This window comes from Sander vitreus, chromosome 5 (genome assembly GCF_031162955.1).
Source record: "Sander vitreus isolate 19-12246 chromosome 5, sanVit1, whole genome shotgun sequence".
Classification (NCBI taxonomy): Eukaryota; Metazoa; Chordata; class Actinopteri; order Perciformes; family Percidae; genus Sander; species Sander vitreus.
In genome coordinates this window covers 13,019,736-13,039,536 of record NC_135859.1, presented here as the reverse complement: position 1 = coordinate 13,039,536, position 19,801 = coordinate 13,019,736, and the positions used below count along the sequence as shown (strand labels likewise).

Genomic DNA, 19,801 nt, shown 5'->3' with positions numbered 1-19,801 from the left:
GTAGTCACTTAAAACTGATAAAGATTCGGTACTCCTGCCTGCTTCTCCAAACTTGGGGCATGCCGACTGCCATCTACTGTAGGTAATACACTGACTATGAATTAGTAACTGAAACAAACCCACTTCAAAACATCCAAACTATCCCTTTAAGACATATACATATATACATTAAACTGGTTTGTCTCAGTGAGGTGTTTGACTCTCTCTCTCTTCAGTCATAATGAGTGTGTGTGTGTCAGTCTGTCCTCTCTCTCCTCCCTCATGATGTCACAAAGAGGCAGGACTCAAGCTTCAGTGCTTCTTCACAGAGCAGAAAGAAAGAGAGAGTTCACTGAGGAGGAAATCTGTTCTCCGTTTCTGTTGCTTGATGTTTTGGACTCTGGAGCAGAGAAATGAGACTTAAGATCAGCAGCAACTGAGACAACAGACAGACATGGACAAACAGAAAGGTACTGTGTTCCCTTTATTATACAAGCCACAGAAAAATATTACAGACAGAAATACAGTCACATGTTTTTAACTTGTGGACATTTCACCTGACCAATGGTACATACGATTTCCATTTATTTTAAATGTTATTTCAGTTATTTCTTCTGGGACATTAAGGAGTATCTATTCTATACATCACATGAAATAAGTGTAAAATGTGGCACATGCGTCTACATGCATACTGTATGTGAATCTGACATTTATTCAATGCCATATTACACGTGAATAATTACATGTAAAAGATAAGATAAGCCTTTATTGATTAATAATCAGAAGTACATCAAATCTAAATCAAAATATAATAAAAATACAGAAGCAATCAAACTCAAACAACTAAAATTTCCCCTGAAATGTGCGATTAAAACACGTAAGTTCATAGGTTTGTACTAAAGGTACCTATGAAGTACATAAAAGTTTGCACTGTTTAATGTTGTTTTATTTATAGTGTGTACACTTTACTTTCCCCCCTATTTAGCATTTATAATCAGTATAAACATGTAAGAAATGGTTTAAAGCACAGTATATTGTAGTTGGAAACACACATAAGGATTTTTTTTTTTAAATGTACAGTAATCATCAAGAAGTATAACATTCTCATATGAAGACATATTTTATAATTTTCTCTCTCTTTTTTTTTTTACTAAATTGTCATTTATTATCTGTGTATACAGCAGTTATGGGTGCTATCTAAAACAATAAAGACTCTTTTATCTGCAACAAAAACTACATTATTGTGTGTTACAAAGCATTTATTAAATGTTTATAGGTTTTACATAGTAAATCGGGGGCCCCACAAAATATCAAAATCAGTCAAAAGTATGGAGTCTTTATCACACTGATGGTATGTTAACTACAGCAGCACAACAATTGGAAACACCCGTCTGTCCTCCTTCATCATCATCATCATCATCATCATCATCATCACAATCATCATCATCACTTCCTCCTCCTGCTGCCCTCAGGGGACTGAGCAAATAGACTGTTTAGACTCAAACTGAGTGTATATAAAGTCTCCAGACCCACAATTCAGCATTTTTCTCCCGCTACAAACACTCTGACTGTTGTACTCACTTTTGGTTTTACTGTATGACTTCATGTGTTAACTGCTTACAATGAGGATAAATCCACTTTATTCAACTTGGGTTTGATTTTGGTTGTTTTGTCAGCCCTTTCTATCAGAAATAATAGTAACAGTCGGTTTTTATGCACATGTTTAATTTTTTGCATAAAACAAACCTGACTGGAAATTTAAAGATGAAGGTGTATAATGTTTCCTTAGTGAATAGATGATGACGTACGTACACAAAGCATGAAGAGTTGAAAATAGGAAATCTGGTGGAGCGAAAAAGAGACTCTAACCTGCCTCACATTATATTATCGTCATATTTCCGTCATGTTTTCCTCATGGTTTTACATCGTTTAAGCTCTTTCAATCACCTCTTCTTCTTCTGCAGTGGTTTAATGGCACCGACTGGAGAATTAGCTCCACCAGCTGTTTAGATAGGCCTACTAATATCAACACAAATTTGGATAAAGTTTGTGTTACATTGAAATTTCAACTTGACTACTGTGCTCATAGCTGAGATATGTGAACATCAGATGATCAGCTTTATAAAACAGAATTGACCCTGTCTTCAACTTCTTTAGTACAGCAGTCCTGAACAGAGCTTTTTTTCTTTTATCATAAACTGTAACACCACAAAATAACGCAGTTACAGTAGCTACACTGAAAACACATTGTTTTAAACTGAGACTGAGTCTTTCAGGTCAAAGCCAATCCTGTAGCTGGCTGAAGTTAAAAGGTTTAGAAAACGTTAGTGTGTTGTTGGGTGTGGAGCAGCTTTCTCTTTCATCCTCTGGTTGGTAAAAATAGAAACATTTGCATTTCTGAGCTACAGTCCTGGACACATACAAACCTGGACACATACAACTATCTGACTGAATTTATACTACAGGACTATAGAGGGAAGAGAGGAAATGTGCTTTTAGTATCTTGAGTTATCTGAAGCACTAAAAACTCTAATTACAGGAACATGCTAAATATTTTATTCACATTTGGAATGAAATACTTCTTGTAATTTATTTTTCTTGACAGAGGCATCTTGAAAAAACTTATTTGGTTTGCTTGTCAGTTTGTTAGTATGTTAAGTCAATTTGTCAGTTCATAAGTTAGTTTGTTTGTTTGTTCACCTCACCCCTGAGCAAGACAGTTCAGAGTTCACAGTTCAGTAACTGAAGACAAAGATTGCAATAAGTAGAGAACACAACAACCAACACAACTTTTAAAGCATTAGAGATTACAGTAATGCCAAAATAATTCAGTGAAATAGATATAAAAAGGGCTATGCATTCTGCTTGTATAGTTGTTTAAGTTTGTAGGTGTTGTTGTTGATGTGATTGTTAAGTTGTGTGTGTGTGTGTGTGTGTGTGTGTGTGTGTGTGTGTGTGTGTGTGTGTGTGTGTGTGTGTGTGTGTGTGTGTGTGTGTGTGTGTGTGTGTGTGTGTGTGTGTGTGTGTGTGTGTGTGTGTGTGTTCTGCAGCATCAAAGCCAGAGACAGGAAGTGATGTTGATGGTCAGATAGGCAGCGTTCAGTAACACAAACTCTTTATTTCTCAGTCCGGCAGCAGTTTTTCTCTTCCTCTTGTCTCTGAGTCTTTCTGTTGTTGTTCTTGATATGTTGTTGATGTGTTTTTTATGTGTTGTGGGTGTGTTGTTGACGATGTGCTGTGGGTGTGTGAGGTATGTGCAGCTCAGTGTTTAAAACAGCAGCAGTCTGATAAGCAGATCTGTCGGATCCTTAAAATCAGCAGAGACGAGTTAATCTGAAACATTTAACCTTCGTCTCCCACTCATTCAGAGAGTGACTGGACTCACTCTGTCCTTCTGAATGGAGCTCAAACACAATCCCCGTCTGTTTTCTCTGCATTTTCTACATTTTCAACTCCCTTTTGATGATAATTCAGACTGTTGTGAGATGCCAAACTTCTCAGGACCATTCACTTCAGTTTGGGTTTAACCAGCAACAGGATACAACAGAAATCCTGTTGAAACATTTTAACCAATATAACTGTTGATGTTCTCTGTGGTTTAACTGGGTCTGGTCCTGTCAAACATGTCATATGATATAGTCTCGCTTTGCCAGACCTTCCTCCACAGCACTGTGGAGGAAGGTCTAGGGGTCTAGGGTCTAGGGGTCCTTAAGGGGGTGCTGGACGTCTTTGAGAGGTTCTAGTGGTCAGTGAGGATGTTCTAAAGGTTTTTGTTGGTTCTATTGTATCTTTAGGTGGCTGTAGTATTGAGGAGGTTTTACTATTGGCCTTTTAAGTTGTTGGCATTGTCCTTTAAGATGTTGCAGTGGTCACTGAGAAGGGACAAGGAGTCCTTCTGGTGGCGGTATAACTCTTTTAGCTCAGTGAAGAGGTTCTTGAGGTCCTGTAAGTGGTTCTTGGTTTGTTTTAGGAGATTTTAGTGGTCACTGAGGAGGTTTTCTTAGTCCATTTGGTGGTTCTAGTCATTAGGAAAACAGTGAGGAAGATTCCTGTAGGTTCCTTCAGGTGGTTCTAGTGGTTCTTTAGGAGGTTTAATTTGTCATTAAGAAGGTTGAAGAGATCGCTAAAGATGTATTAGGGCTCACTGAAGAGTCTCTAGGGATCCCATTAGTGGTTCTAATGGTCACTGAGGTGGTTGTACAGGTCCTGTAGGTGGTAGGTGTATACAGTAACAAACACAGCCCTGTTGTCTATCAAATCAATGAAAAATTTCCCTCCTGATGAAGAATTGCAGACATATTCTTCCTGTTTCTCAGTTATTGTACAGGGACCTTCAGTTAAATGATGTAACACGTACACACACACACACACTCTTTATTCTGTGTCAAACATTAGCAGTAGCTTATCAGTGTGTATCCGTCAAATCAGTTAACATGTGAAGGCCAGAGCATCTGAATACGTGTGATGGGAAATTTGACCTGAACAGGTGCAAGTCAGTTCAGTGTTTCATTAACAGAATCAATAACCTGAACAACAGACAGCGTTTCACCCTTCAACACCTTAATGTTGGTTTTGGAACAAATATCATAGGAACGTGAAGTCTTCTGTTACTGAAAAATATCTGATGAGGAATTAAAGTGAGAGCTAGAACATTATATATTGACGAGGACATTTTTATTTATTTATTTATTTATTTAATTTTTACACTCAAAACACACAATAATACCACTTATAGATATTTCAGACATATACAAGACACATTTACACCTATATATAGTCAATAAACAAAAGCTTGTGCAGGAGAGGGAGAAAGCTAAAAGCTTATACAAGGACTTATCTTAAAAACTCAAAAGAAACAGGATAATATCTTAAATATAGATAGACATTTATTGATCCTTTCGGAAATTCATCTTGCACTATACAGCTCATCAGATAGACAGACAGACAACAGACCATAGACAAAAGACAACAACAGGACCACTAAACCCTCCCCCCCACCCGCACAACAACAAAACACAACACCAAATATCTCTACATTATAAAATAGTAAAGTGCAGTTTCATTAGCACCAGTGGGCTATCAATAGTAAGGTGCCACATCATCAGTGACATTTTAATATTATACCAAAGTGCAGTATTATCACACGGAAAGGATCAAGTTATTTTCCCTAACTTTTTGTAAGGACGGCACCCTATAGCTTCTGCCTGATGGCAGCACCTCATACGCCTGGAATAGGGGATGTAGCCCCTATTGTAAATGATGAGACATAGCATAGCCATAGAGATATGAGGAAAATATTTGGTTTGTATTTTTATCTGAAGTGGATAATAAAGTGAGGGGCATCGCTGCCTAATGATTTCAGCTCTTTACTCTTCTGAAGCCAAAACACAAAGTAAGTATTCAGTGAGTGAGAGAGAAACAACAGCTTCATTCATGACACGAACACAGACATGTTTTATCAACCTACTGACGACAAACGGAGCCCCCATCTGTTTTTATGTGTTTATGACTAGTGAAATGAGGATAGAAACATTTATCTAACGAATTTACTTTTTTAAACTTTGATTCTAATACGTATTTTTAACCCAGCTCAATTAAACATTACGTTATCAAACAAACCTTGGTCAAACTTTACTTTAAATCATAACAATATCGCAGCAAATCTTCACATTTGAGAAGCTGGAAACTATGAAATCTTTTTTCATGAAAAAAATGACTTCAACCATTAAAACAGTTTCCAATTCATTTTCTGTCAAATGATTAATCAACTAATCATTTCAGCTGTACATTCATGTGTTTTGTTTCCAAAAACTTAATTAATTGAATTTGTAAAGTAACTAGTATCTAAAGCTGTAAATGTAGTGAAGTAAAAAGTACATTTTTCTCTTAGAAGTAGGAAGTGGCATGAGAACACATTACTACTAAGTACAAGTACCTCCCATTGTACTTAAGTACAGTAAGTAAATGTCCTTAGTTACATTCCGCCTTAGACAAGTACAAAGAGAATGCTAGAGAGACAGATACTGAGTAATCAAACATGACTCATGGCTCTGCTTCTCTGTCAACAATTAAAATGACTCAGAGATAAAGTCTGTCAAACTGTTTGGTGGTGATTTTCTCTGTTATTTCCCTTTAGAGTTTACCCCCTTAATGAGGCCAAACAGGCAGACAGCTGAGGAGTCTGTGGGTCTAGCTGTTCACCTGACTCTCTTCCTGTCTGTCTCTCTGTCTTTAGTGCTGGCCAAGCTGATCTGGGATCTGCAGTCCTTCCTGTCTGTTCTGGACTCTGAACAGAACCTGAGTTACATCGCTCAGTCTCAGAAGAAATCCATCTCAGAGCTGCTGTCCAAACTGCAAACAAACGACACTCCTGGTAATAATACTACTACTACTCATAATACTACTACTATTACTACTACTACTGTTGCTACCACTACTACCACCAAAGCTAGAGTAATACTGCTTGTTTCTGTAGAAAATCTGTGTGATCGCTGCAGAATATTTGCAGTTGAAAACATTTGAAACAAGAAGGGCACTCGGAGAGGGCAGACCTCCGCCAAGGCCAATCCCCTACCTCACAAGGGTTAGGGAAAATTAGTTTCTGTATTCGCCACGTGATGCAAATCCACACCAAAATGTAATTGGTTCTTCCTTTGCCAATGCTACATCCGTCAACCAAGGTAAATTGAAAATCAGGCCAGTAGGTTTTCCATAATCCTGCTGACAGATAAACTAACTAACCAACAAACCAAACTAAAAAAAACACTACTTGGTGGAGGTAATCATTCAAATACTGAAAGGAGTTGAAGTGGTATTTAAAATACAATTAGCCTACTGCGGTTGAATTGTAGTTTAAAGAGTAAAACATAAAAACACTAGTGCTATTCCTGATAATACTATTTCTACTATTCCTACTACCAATGCTAATGCTACTACTAAGTAGAAAAAGGCAAAATTATCAGAAAAACCTTTGTGTGCTCGCTGCTTAATATATGTAGTTGAAACTTTTGAAATAGATGAAATACTGAAAGATGTTGAAGTGGCAGTTAAAATATAATTACTGAAAGATGTCAGCACTTAAGTAAGTAAGCACTGAATGATGTTTAAGTGTTAATTTAAGTGTCAGCGCTGAGTGAAGTTGAAACCGTTAAAGTGCAAGTGGTTGCACTATAAGCAGTTATAATGACAGTTGGAGAGTAAATCACATCAAGAATGATATAACCATACCTATAACTACAACAATGTGAGCATCCACACTGCTGAATGATAATGTACTGTAAACAGTGGCGTCAAGCACGCACTCTAATAGCCCACATAATAACCCAATACAGCAGACATAGCAATGTAAGATTACAGTAATGTCTCTAGTAATATCCTACATATTCGTGAATTCAGGTACATTTTATGAACAAAAAATAGAAGGTTATAGTCTACCAACACAACTGCCTTTTCCAGTCAACTGCAGCGCACACTCTGACACTGAACGGCCCTTTAGAGATGAAAGCAGTTGAAGTGTCAGTTAACCACTAAAGGAGGCAAATTGTCACTTTGTATGTGATAAATATAGCTGAAATTTCAGAAAAGGGATGGAGACAGTTGAAGTGTGTGCACTGTAAGCAGTTGAAGTGTCAGTTGACTGTAAGATGTGGAAGTGGTTAAAATGCTGGAGCCACTTCTACCACTAAAACCAGTTAGAACTAACTGATTAATCCAGTAATAACTGCTACTGTTGAGGTTTACTGCCACATATGAATATTTCTGTTGTGTTTCTAGTGGAAGATGCTGAGTACATGATCATGAGCTGTCCATCATCGTCTCCTAGCAACGAGCTGGCAGACACACCTGGGACAGGTAACACTGAGCTTAAATCACAAGACATGCGCACTCAGAATTTCGTATTTTCTGATCCTTCAACTTGAATTGAAATGAGACACATTCCAGATAATTTTGGTCAATATTCTAAAGAATATACAAATTCATGTTAAACTTAAAAACAATGTTATAATGTTTGTAAAGATGGAAAATGAAACATGTTACATGTTGTTTGTGATATAAAAGACAGTTTGAAACCAGATTTGTTTGCTTGTCCAGAAGGTGTCCAGTCTGAGCTGGTCTTAAATCAGGACTCACCTGTGTGGCTGACAAAAGGGGTGAGTCACGAGTCACTTCACACATCTCTCACATTTCTCACCCAATGCATGCTGGGAGAGACTCCAGCCTGCGACTCTAAACAAAATCAGAGGTAGAAGGAGTACTCCGATATTTTACTTCAGTAAAAGTAGTAATGTATATTATTGTATTATAATTATTAATGGATTATTGTGTTCATCACTTTAATGTCGCAGCTGGTAAAGCTGGAGCTAATTTTAATGATTTAATACACTGCCGGGTAGTTTAATCTCTAATACATCATCATTTATTAGATTATTAGATTATTATTTGATTATATTTTGTTTTAATAATTTGAATCTGTAAAGTAACTATAGTTATCAAATAAATGTAGAGAAGTAAAAAGTACAGTATTTTCCTCGGAATTTATACACAAAACATACAACGAGTGTATTAAAAAACATTATGTTTTGTTATAAATTAAACTCCCCAACAGTTTATACAAGTACAGCTAAAACCGTTAGTCCATTAATCAATGAGTTGAACTATTTTGATGGTTAAAGTCATTTTTCTTGACATTTCTGCAGTCAAGCATCAGGTCTACGTGACGGACACACACACACACACACACACACACACACACACACACTAACTCTGGCTCCTGGGAAATTTTGTTCGTATGCAACTAATTTGCAAACGTATCCAGTTCAGTTCAGTGTGACTTTTTTAGCAGAGAGGACAGTGAGAGTATACAGATGTATAAGGGTTAATGTCTCTAATACAAACAAAGTTTGGTTGGTACTTTGTTTAGTGGTTTAGTTGTTCTAACTTAGGTTTCGACAGTGTTGTTTTTTTACTCTGCTGCACTGTTTGACCTCATGATGGTTCCCCCTGTGGTTAAAGAAAAACAGGAGAAGAAGAAGGAGGAGGGTTTGTGATGTGGGTCAGTAATGACAGACTGAATCCTCCTTGGGTTAGGGAGGAGATGGCGGTGTGTGTGTGTGTGTGTGTGTGTGTGTGTGTGTGTGTGTGTGTGTGTGTGTGCTTTTTGGAGGGAGTGACAGGATGTTCAGTGTTTACATATGAGGCCATCTCCCCTCTATCTGTTCTCCTATTGGCTGAGAGCTCTGCAGAGGGAGGAAGTGGTCATTGATGGCGGGCGATTAGCATCTGGTCTACGTGATGACCAATTTCTCTGTTTCTCTCTCTCTCTTATACACACACACACACACACACACACACACACACACACACACACACACACACACACTAACTCTGTCTCCTGGGAAATTTTGTTCGTATGCAACTAATTTGCAAATGTATTTAGCTCCATTTCAGTTCCACTTCAGTTCAGTTCAGTGTGACTTTTTTAGCAGAGAGGACAGTGAGAGTATACAGATGTACAAGGGTTAATGTCTCTAATACTTGTCAGCGTTGACCTGTTCAATATTTAACCATAAGCACAAAGTTTGGTTGGTACTTTGTTTAGTGGTTTAGTTGTTCTAACTTAGTTTTGACCCATTCAATGATTCAAAGGTTTATTTGTCCCATACACAAATAATAGAGAGGCAAAGTCCCTCCCCTTCCAGTGTCCCCCATGGGACATTTTTGTGGAAACAATATGTACAATAGTCAACGGCAAGGGATAAATAATTTGATGACGTTTGAATTGTGCCATTAATTACACATATGTTTGTCTATTTAAAAGATAATTTTGCAAGTCGAGAAAGTCACAGTTTGTTGTGTGTTGTAGTTCCATTTGGTTTCCCTAACCCACAACCAGCAACCAGTAACGATATCAAACTTCAATCTTTAGTTTTACCAAAACATCAAATTATTCCTTTAACACAGGAGTCACATGGATATTCAAACCCTACTGGAAATGTTTCCACTTCTTTGTTTTTGTTAAATATCTTTAAACACTACAGTACCCATGTGCCTCAGCAGCTGTTGCTGTGGATAAAGCTGCATCCAGAGCTGACATCATAGTTGTGTCATTTTCAGACCAAAACTCTGTGACACACAAAATAATACTAATAATAATACATTTTATTCATACTCAAAGATACTCAAAGGCATTTTACATTTAAACAAGAACAGAAACAGTCAAAACAATATAAATACACTAAACTATATACAACAATACAACTAGAACTATGAGAAAGAAACAATAATCACAGTGAAAAGCAGATTTGAATAGGTGGGTTTTGAGTTTTTTTTTGGAAGATGTGAGTGAAGGCGAATGTCTCAGGTGGTGGGGGAGAGAGTTCCAGAGGGAGGGGGCAGCGATGGAGGAGGCTCTTTCCCTCCAGTAAATGTTTTTAACTTTCAATCTTAATTAAGTCGATAACGTCTACAAACGTCAGCCTTTAACTCCCCCCCTCCATCCATCCAGGGCCCTGAGGTGCCACCCCTACCTCCAGGATGTCTCGGAGGTGATGAGGATGATGAAGATACCTACGAGGAAGCGGAACCTTACCTACCTGACACAACCATGTCTAACACTGGTATCTACACACACACACACACACACACACACACACACACACACACACACACACACGCAGAAACATGATGTGAAAGCTTTAATAAAGACGTCTTTGTCCCTCCCTCAGAGAAGGCGGAGTCAGACAGCAGTCACTACGAGTCGTACGGGGAGGAAGATGATGATGATGATGATGATGAGAAGCCTGTGAAGGACAGAGCTCACTACATCCAATGGAGCGCCTCCCAGCCTTGCCTAAGACCCATCCCCGAGTCCCGCCTCTGTGGTTACCTGTGGAAGAGGAAGTGGCTCGGACAGTGGACCAAACAGCTGTTCATCATCAGGAGCGACGTGATGCTGGTAGGACCAACAACTAAGTAGCCTATTATATAAATATACTCAAGTACTTAAGTACAAATCTGAGGTACCTGAGGTTTTTTGCTGCCACTTTACACTTCTACTTCACTTTATTTATCTGACAGCTTTAGCTACTTTACAAATTAAGATTTTTGCAAACAAAACATAAAAAGAGTTGATGATGTTCCCCAACAGTTACAGTTCCAAGTACAGCTGTGTGTGTGTGTGTGTGTGTGTGTGTGTGTGTGTGTGTGTATTAGTGTTATAAGTGTGCTCAGGACCTGCTGCCTCAGCTGGAGTTGAACCTGCGCGGCTGTCAGCTCGTCTACAAGTCAAAGAGCAATAGGAAGATCCAGCACCAGCTCAAACTGGTGTTACTGGGATCAGAGACACTGGTGCTGGGCTACAGCAGCTTCCAGCAGGCCGACGAATGGAGGAGGGTCAGAGACACACAAAGCACACACTGCACTCATTACTAATGCTCAATATGTTGTAGGCCTATTCACCAGTGGTGGGATATTTATTTGTATCCTACTTTATACTTCTACTTTCGTCATTTTTGTGGGGGTGCTGGACCTTGTTGGTGAGGCCAGCTGCAGTCGGTAAGAAGCTGTTCTTGTGGCGTGAGGTTTTGGTTCTAAAGGATCGCAGCCTCCTGCCTGAGGGAAGAGGTTCAAAGAGTTTGTGTGCAGGGTGGGATGGGTCTGCCACAATCTTTCCTTTAGGTTGCGAGTATATAAATACTCTGAAAGGGTCTGTTTGGCTTTAATGGAAACTTTTACTTTTGATAGTTTTCAGAACATTTTGCTTTACTCTACTTAGAAATGTAGAAATGTGAGGTGCTTGTACTTGACTTGATTATTTCCATTTAATCCTCTTTTATACTACTACTCCACCACATCTCAGAGATAAATATAGTGCTTTTTAATCCACTACATTTAACATATTTAATAGCTGTAGTTATTTTTCTGATTAAGATTTTACATACAATACATATTGTAAGCTTATAAAATATAATACATTGTTAAAGATTAAACATTTTTGTGTTATGTTATTGTTGTATTACATTGTTTTTGGGACCTCTTATATAAAATCAGCGTGTCGTTGTGTCTCCTCGTCAGGTTTCAGATGTCTCTGAGTTTTTTTCAGATAACATTAGTGGTCATACATTAACACACACACATATAAATACTGTATGTATATATAGTACTGTATATCAGCTGTACATGTTTGCGTGTGCAGGTGATAGAGGAGGTGAGTGCTGGGGGTGAAGAGGAGACTCAGAGCTCGTTGTCTCTGATCAGATCAGACCGGCTGCTGTCCTGCAGGGTGAGGCCATGTTGATAATGTATTCCCTAACTTTAACCAAAACCCTTCAGACAGTAAAAGTAAGTAAAAGTTAAAAAAAATCAACACACATTAAGTGTTCTTCCACTCTGCTGCAGAGAGTCTTATATCAAACAAGGTTGTAAAATATAACTATACTATTTTGATGTGTTGACCTTTGTCTCAAAAGCCTGGAGAAACAGGCAAGATAGATTATTTAATACGTACTTATTCTGTATAGTGGATGTTTTTGTCAGTGATTTATGAATTTTGTTGTACACAAGGAAGATTGCACCGTGAAAAGATGCTTTAGCTGTTTCTCTATTTCTGAACTTTGTTTGTTGTTTGTAAATGTATACACAGCTCTCTGCTCCTGCTTGTATACATTTTCGGTGTCTTGTAAGGCATAGTTATATGCGTGACACAATAATAATAATTAATTGCCTTCATTCAAATACAAGGTGTCCATGTTGTGTCTCTTCAGTCCAGTACAGTCCAGACTGACTCTGAGGAAGAGAAACCTTCAGATGGCTGCAGCCTCAACAAAGACAAAGGTACTGAAATCCTTACTTATTATTATTATTATTGTTATTATTATATCTGTAGGCTGGAGAAAAGACGAAGAAAAGTATTTAAAACATACTTTGATTACAGTCAGTAAACTGAAATGTCAGTTAAGTATTATCAACAAAATCCTGTCAGTGTTTTGTTATTATCAATAGTATGGTGCAGTGACTCCCAACTGATCATACTTGTAAATCATTAACTCTTGCATTCAAAGCAACTGATTCTCTTTTCATTTGGCTTGTAAACATCTTACATCAATACAAGATCAATGTTTCAACCACTAAGTTTCTGGTGAAATACAATGAGGACATTTGTTAAGTCACCTAAACATATCATACATAGTACAATTCTTTCAGTTAAGTTATTGTAACAATCCCATAGTCCAAGACCAAACGATGTAGGATACATGTTTTAAAATTACCCTTTGAAGTGCTAAAGATGATCTGTTTGCAACAAACTTTTACTGTATTGCAACATTATGTAAGGTTTTATCTAATGAAATACTGTAAATAAAACACTGTAACAGAACTGAAAGAAAATAGTTTACTATAAATACTGCAAAAGTTTTCTGTAGTACACACTACACTAATCTGCATCAATTCGGTCTTCTGGATTTGGCCATAAGTTCTCGTCCACATCACAATGTATGTTTTCATAGTTCATGCACCTTGGGAAAAATCTTCTTGAATGTTGAATCCAAGCCTGACATTGGTCAGCAGTGATGTCATTACAAGCCTTATCCACACTATTGTATTGTACACACTGTAATCATTGCAGTGGTTCTTTGTGGCCCTGATGGTTTGAGCACTACTGTAAGTTACTAATACTAAGGTTGTGGGTTCAAATCCCACTAAGGTCATATAAAATCTCACACCTTAGGGTGGTGATTCTGAAGTTTTGCATAATTTAAAACCATACATATAGTATATTAGGCAAATGTTTTGTTGACTATCAGTTATGAACAATGAGCATAGTGTTAGTAAAAAGTGTTTTAACAATAGAGAAGAAAATCCTATGCAAAGTTATGTTATGTTACTTTGTATGACCATAATGTATTTTATAATAAAATTGGTAGTTCTAGATGTTTTTTTTGTACACAGTCAATGTCAGATGTACTTAGAGTTGTATTTAAGGTAGTGAAATATTACCGCATACTTGTGAAAATAGTACCATAGCGTCAGAAAAAAATGTATTTTTTGATGTATGTGAGCTGTACTTCAATTCCGTAGTTGGTCGAGGTGGAGCTCATTTTATTGATTTTATTTTATCCAGGCAACCACTGGTCGACAACAATGAAAAGAAAAAACAGCTCCTATTGAGAAAAAGGCTAAAACAGTGTTAAGCTCCTTTAAGTCACTAAATGATGTCACGTTAGAGTGACCTCGCTCTGACCTCAGGTGTGTTTGACTGACAGGTTTCCTGAGCGTGCTGATGAACTGTCAGTGGCAGAGTTTACTGTGTCAGGTGGAGGCAGGTCTACTCAACATGTTTGGAGAGGAGGCGAAGGAGGAGGAGGTAGAGAGGTCGCCTCAGTACACCATCCAGCTCAGAGGGTGTGAGGTCAGAGGCGGGCCTGACACCGATCACTCCTACAGGATCACACTGAGCATGCTCGGTGACCAGGTGGCTGTGCTGGAGGTGAGCTGACCAGGCATTCATTTGGTTAAGGGTTGGAGTTAGCTGTTTATATTTTCATGTGTCAATACTTCCTTCCTTCAGGTGAGTAGTTCAGGTGAAAAGGAGCGATGGCTAAAGCTGCTGCAGGACGGAGCTGCCAATCACAGTCACCAAGACAACAACACACAGATCAACACAGGTGGAGCTCTCAGGTAAAAGAGGGTGGGTTGTCAGGTTGTCAGGGTGTTCACATGCATACAAACATTGTCACTTTGGGCTTTAGGTAATTGTGACGCTATTTTTACAAACCAAACAATCGATTAATGGAGAAAATAATCAGCAGATTAATTCATAATGGAAATAATCATTAGTTAATAGTTCAAAATGGGCTCCACCTTAACCAACTACAACTGTAAAATCCTACTTTTACATTAATGCATGAATGAACAGTCACAGGGGACATTTCTATACTTGTAATAATTTAACTACGATTTTATGATTATACTTACATACTTTTACTGAAGGAACATTTTCAATGCAGGACTTTTACTGTAACAGAGTATTTTTACTGTGTGGTAATAGTTCATAATTAGTTCAATACAATCTGCAAAAAGAAAAAAAGATCATTAATGTAAATCTAAAAGAGAAATGGTCCAAGAAAAGAACCCTGATGCACCCCACGTGGTATTGTACATGTTTTCTTCTTCTTCTCTTGTAGTGATTTCGTTTTTTTCCCTACTCAGTGGGCTGCAGACTCGAAGGTTTCCCACCTCCAACACCTACATGGACGACCCCTTCCACCTTAGTGGAGCAGGCCAAGACCAGCCCATCTACTCCAACACCTCCATACTGGAGCTCATGGTACGCTCTGTATAGCAAAGTATTTAAGCTCCGTTTAAAATCACTCCTTTGTTCATACAAACAAGGAAACTGTCATAAAACTTGTTTCTTTGTACAAGATTGAATTGAACAGATAATAACAATGATCAGTGTTTGTGGCATTTTAGCTCCACAGCTCTCAGGATTCAGTTCACTGCAGCTCGGTGTCGTCCAGAGACTCAGTGGCCTACAGCAACACCGTCTTCACCGGCCACAGTGAGTCTCAGCTTATAAATAAGCATGAAGACTCAATCTCAGTTTCATAGTTTGTAGTTGATTTTCTCACTGAAATCCTCTGACTGTTCAGCCACCACAGTACAGACGAGAGAAGATCTGAGCTGATAAAAATGTTGATTCACTGATCTAAGTTGTGACCTTCAGTTATTAAAGGAGCTTTGCAGATGCTGATGTTTCTCTCCCTCTCAGGCTACATACAGGCTGGTATAGTTGCATCTGCATGCTGATATTTCCGCGCTCACAGAAGGCTTGTATCATGTGGACGTGCTGACAGTTTTGTTGTCATTACTTAGAATTCCTCATGGGGGCGGCAGAAACTACGCACTATAGCTTTATGTAATTTTTAAAATGCTAGAAATACCTTTAGTCAAGATCTTTGTCCGTTTTTTCAGACAGGAAGTCGGTGGAAGTGGAACGAGGCGTTCAGAAGCTGGAGTTAACGGGGAAGAGGACGGTGCAGCTGAGGGCGGGGTCAGAGATCAACCTGGCGTCTGTTGGAAAGCAAAACAAACGCACCTCTTTTAGACAGTCGCTGGCCATCTGCAGTGAGCGTGCTCAGGTGAGGAAAAACAGGGACAGCAATTTTACAAACATCTCAATTTACAGTGCATTACAATAAGATGGATGCATACACATTTGCATATCTGCATTAAGAAATAGATTTAAAAGAAAGGAAAACTACACATCAGTGTACAGACACACACAAAGGTAGAACAATGTTAATTATAACATTAATAATGATACATCAACTTAAATGTATATACAAGTAAAATGACTTGTTGGAGATGTATATAACCTATTACTAATAATAAAGCTAACCCACTGTATAATGAAAAAAAATGTTAAATTAAATAAATTAAATTAAAGTACATAGATAAATACACACATATACATATATATTTTCATGGACTTCATCTTGCTGTAGATTCAGAGCATAGGCCTATACAGTATGTATTATATTTGAGCCACACTGTGGTTTTGACATCCTCTGTTCTCTGGTCCCTGCTGGTCTCTGCTGGTCTACTGGTGCAGGCGGGTTTCCTGAACCCTCTGCTGCGACGGACGGCCTCAGCTAAAAACTCTCTCAGACGAGCTCCTTCAGCGCTGTTCATTGAACATGGGAAGGTTTTCCAGAGGAGGAAGGTGAGTTTCACACACACACACACACACACACACACACACAAACTTATGTTATAGCTGCACATAAAATGCCTCCGTTTACAACTCTCTGGGTTAAAGGTTCACTCCGCTGCTTTTTAGCTCATAAACTACAAATGACATGACTTTATGTCACTTATTTCATTTCTAGCTAAATTAACCTGCAGATAGATCACAGTCAACATTCAGTCACCTTTATGTTTTAATACAGATTTAGTCAAAAAAATGCAGAGTTTCTGTATTTCAAGGCAAATTTTAGTGAATTCAAATCTAGATACTGCTACAGTTTACCGATGGCGGAGAAAGTATTCACATACTATACTTAAGTAAAAGTACGAATACCACACTGTAAAAAAGTACTAACTAAAAGTAGTTACTCTACAAAATTGAGCATGCTAATGTTAACATGTTCACGTTAGCATGTTTAGCATTTCAAGTTTAGCTTATTAATGCTAACGTTCTTTTTTTTAAAGTAAGCAGGTTGTAAAGCAGTAGGCTATTTTTCTCTCTGGTTAAAAGTTCCACCTGTAACCATAGCCAGCAGTGATGTCACAGGGTCTTGGAGTACACCTGTGCATCACTGCAGCAAGGTGACAAGTTAAACCATTGGAGGTCAGCAAAGACTTTAACAGAAAACAGCAGCATATGAACACCATTCATAAAAAGGTATTGAATCATCTGTCTTTGTTGTCCAGTTAACTCTGCTGTTACTGTTTTCACAGGAATGGGAAACCAAAGCTGCTGCTTGATACCAACTGTCTGTCATCATCATCATCATCATCATCATCTACAACCAGTCCTCTCAATTGAAGAACTTTCTGACATGCTTTACAATGAATGAAGTTACTCATTACGGTCAGAGGTGGAGAAAGTATGTATTACTTCCATAAAAGTAGTAATACCACAGTATAGAAATACTCTGTTACAAATAAAAATCCTAATCTTACTTAAGTAAAAGTACAAAAATATTAGCATAAAAATATACTTAAAGTACCAAAAGTGAAAGTACTCATTATGCAGAATAATATATATTATTGGATTACAACTATTGATGCATTAATGTGTTCATCACTTTAATTTTGCAGCTGGTAGTTAATACATCATCATTCATTAGTTGATTATATTTTGTTTTGACTGAATCTGTAAAGTAACTAAAGTTATCAGATATATGTAGGGGAGTAAAAAGTACAACATCTCAGTCTGAGATGTAGTGGGTAAAAGTATAAAGTAGCAGAAAATGGAAACACTAAGTAAAGTACAAGTATCTCAAAATTGTACTCACACCACTGATTAAAGTCGACATCAAATGTTTAGGTATTATGTTGGATTAGTGCTGAGCAATTACCTAATTTCACCGAACAAGTCACCAAAATCAAGAGAACCTTGTGTGACTTTAAAATGATACAAAGTTTGTCATCTAATTTCAAGCAGCCCAAAAGTTACGATTGTTCAGACTGCAGCAACTGTACATGTCAAAAAAACATGTCTGTATGTGCAACATCTGTGCACGGCTGGTTTTAGTGATGTTGGTAGTTTTCATTTATTTTATTGTTTATTTTTGCAGGCCAGTGCACAATTGAAGGTAATTGCACAAGAGTTAGCTAGCAGCTAATTTACATCTGTTGCCCCTGGGCAGCTACACAAATAATAACCACAGAACAGCAAACATTAAACAGCACAATACATAAAAGTCAATCAGTGCGAGACAATGCATCGAATCAGTATGATAAATACTGGTTTTGGGGCTGGTTTTAAACACTGCAAAACATCCTGAGTCTGTTTGTGAGTATGGAAGATACTCAATTTCACTTCCCCACTACTTAAACTGAGAAAGCAGACTGACCAAAGGCCAAAGGCCCTTTTGAACTGCGGTACCCAGTCACCCTGAGCAGAGTCTCTAGTCCTACTGGCACTGCTGCTGTCGGGATAGGCAAGGCATCCTTTAACAGAAGGGTGTGCAAGATTATGAATAACTTTAAACATCAGGAATGCATCAGAGTAAAATAAGAAGTCAAAATTGGGGAACCCTATTTTTTCAGATTATTATATTGATGATGATCCTTTGGCTTTTAGGATTTGTTGAGAGAGTGAGTACACAGGCTTGAGTCTCACACCTGCCTTTGTTTCATAAGTACACACATAAAAGCCCTCACACTGCACATTCTTTATTAACATTTCATCGTAACACTAATCAGGGTTTATTTAGTCCAATTAGAGACTTTGATTTTGATATCTACAGTATATATATAATCAATAAACATTTATTTTTTTTAGATATTATTAGATCCATCGCAATAATATAGGTGCTTATGAATCCAGTGTACTTCCTGTTGTTCTTGGAGCTCCGAATCAGCTGTAGCAAATGAGCTGTAGGCACTTCTTTCTTTAAAGGCACTCAGAGAGCTGGAGTCTGTACAGTGTGAAAACAGACATGTTTTTCTTGGTTTTCTTTCCGGTGTGTTTAATCCTGTGTGGTTAAGTCTGTAAATTGTAATAGAAATCCTCTTCTCTGTGTTCAGTTTGATGACTTATTGTTGTGAATTTCAGATCGCACATTTGTTTAAGTTAGTTCTATTTAGTTTAATACCACATGTTCTCTTTGATGTAATTGTGTTTTAACTGAAACTGTTTTATATCTCTTCTTACTTGATCTGCACAATGTTATTATACACATGATGATTTAGCCTATGTTTATTTCCATGACTTATATTTTCTTGGATTTTATAATAATCTCAGGAGAACGTTTCTTTATTGATGTTGGACTAAACTCTGATCTGTAAAATGATACTGTAATATAAAAAAACTGCATTTTAGTTTTTTAGTATTTGTAAAGGTTTGAAATTACAGCAGGGATACAAAAAGTGGTGAAAGAAGTTGTTTGATGTTTTACTTCAGTAAAGGTAGTATTACCACAGTGTAGAAATGTTGTAGTAAAAGACCTGGATTCAGCATTTTATTTGAGTAAAAGTACAAAAGTATAAGCATCAAAATATACTTACCAAAGTACAAAAAGTAAAAGTACTCATTATGCAGAATGACCCATTTCAGAATTATATTCGATGAAAAATGATTGATGCATTAATGTGT

The 19,801-nt window shown here is 37.6% G+C and overlaps 1 protein-coding gene across 3 annotated transcripts; it reads left to right on the top strand.

The window, feature by feature from the left end:
• Positions 1-297: 297 nt before the first annotated feature.
• Positions 298-19,527, top strand: LOC144518070 (actin filament-associated protein 1-like 2). 3 transcript variants are annotated; one of them, XM_078250453.1, is made up of 16 exons: positions 298-449; positions 6,215-6,352; positions 7,753-7,830; positions 8,074-8,129; positions 10,484-10,595; positions 10,683-10,933; positions 11,191-11,370; positions 12,173-12,259; positions 12,741-12,810; positions 14,238-14,461; positions 14,543-14,652; positions 15,184-15,301; positions 15,448-15,535; positions 15,949-16,115; positions 16,589-16,699; positions 17,437-19,527. In XM_078250453.1, exons 1-16 carry the CDS (start codon positions 434-436, stop codon positions 17,461-17,463), a joined length of 1,833 nt encoding a protein of 610 aa, XP_078106579.1. In that variant the 5' UTR covers positions 298-433; the 3' UTR covers positions 17,464-19,527. The 3 variants fall into 3 exon arrangements, with proteins under 3 accessions (XP_078106579.1, XP_078106578.1, XP_078106580.1); XM_078250452.1 differs by having other exon boundaries at positions 8,071-8,129; XM_078250454.1 differs by having other exon boundaries at positions 299-449; positions 8,071-8,129; positions 10,704-10,933.
• Positions 19,528-19,801: the final 274 nt, after the last annotated feature.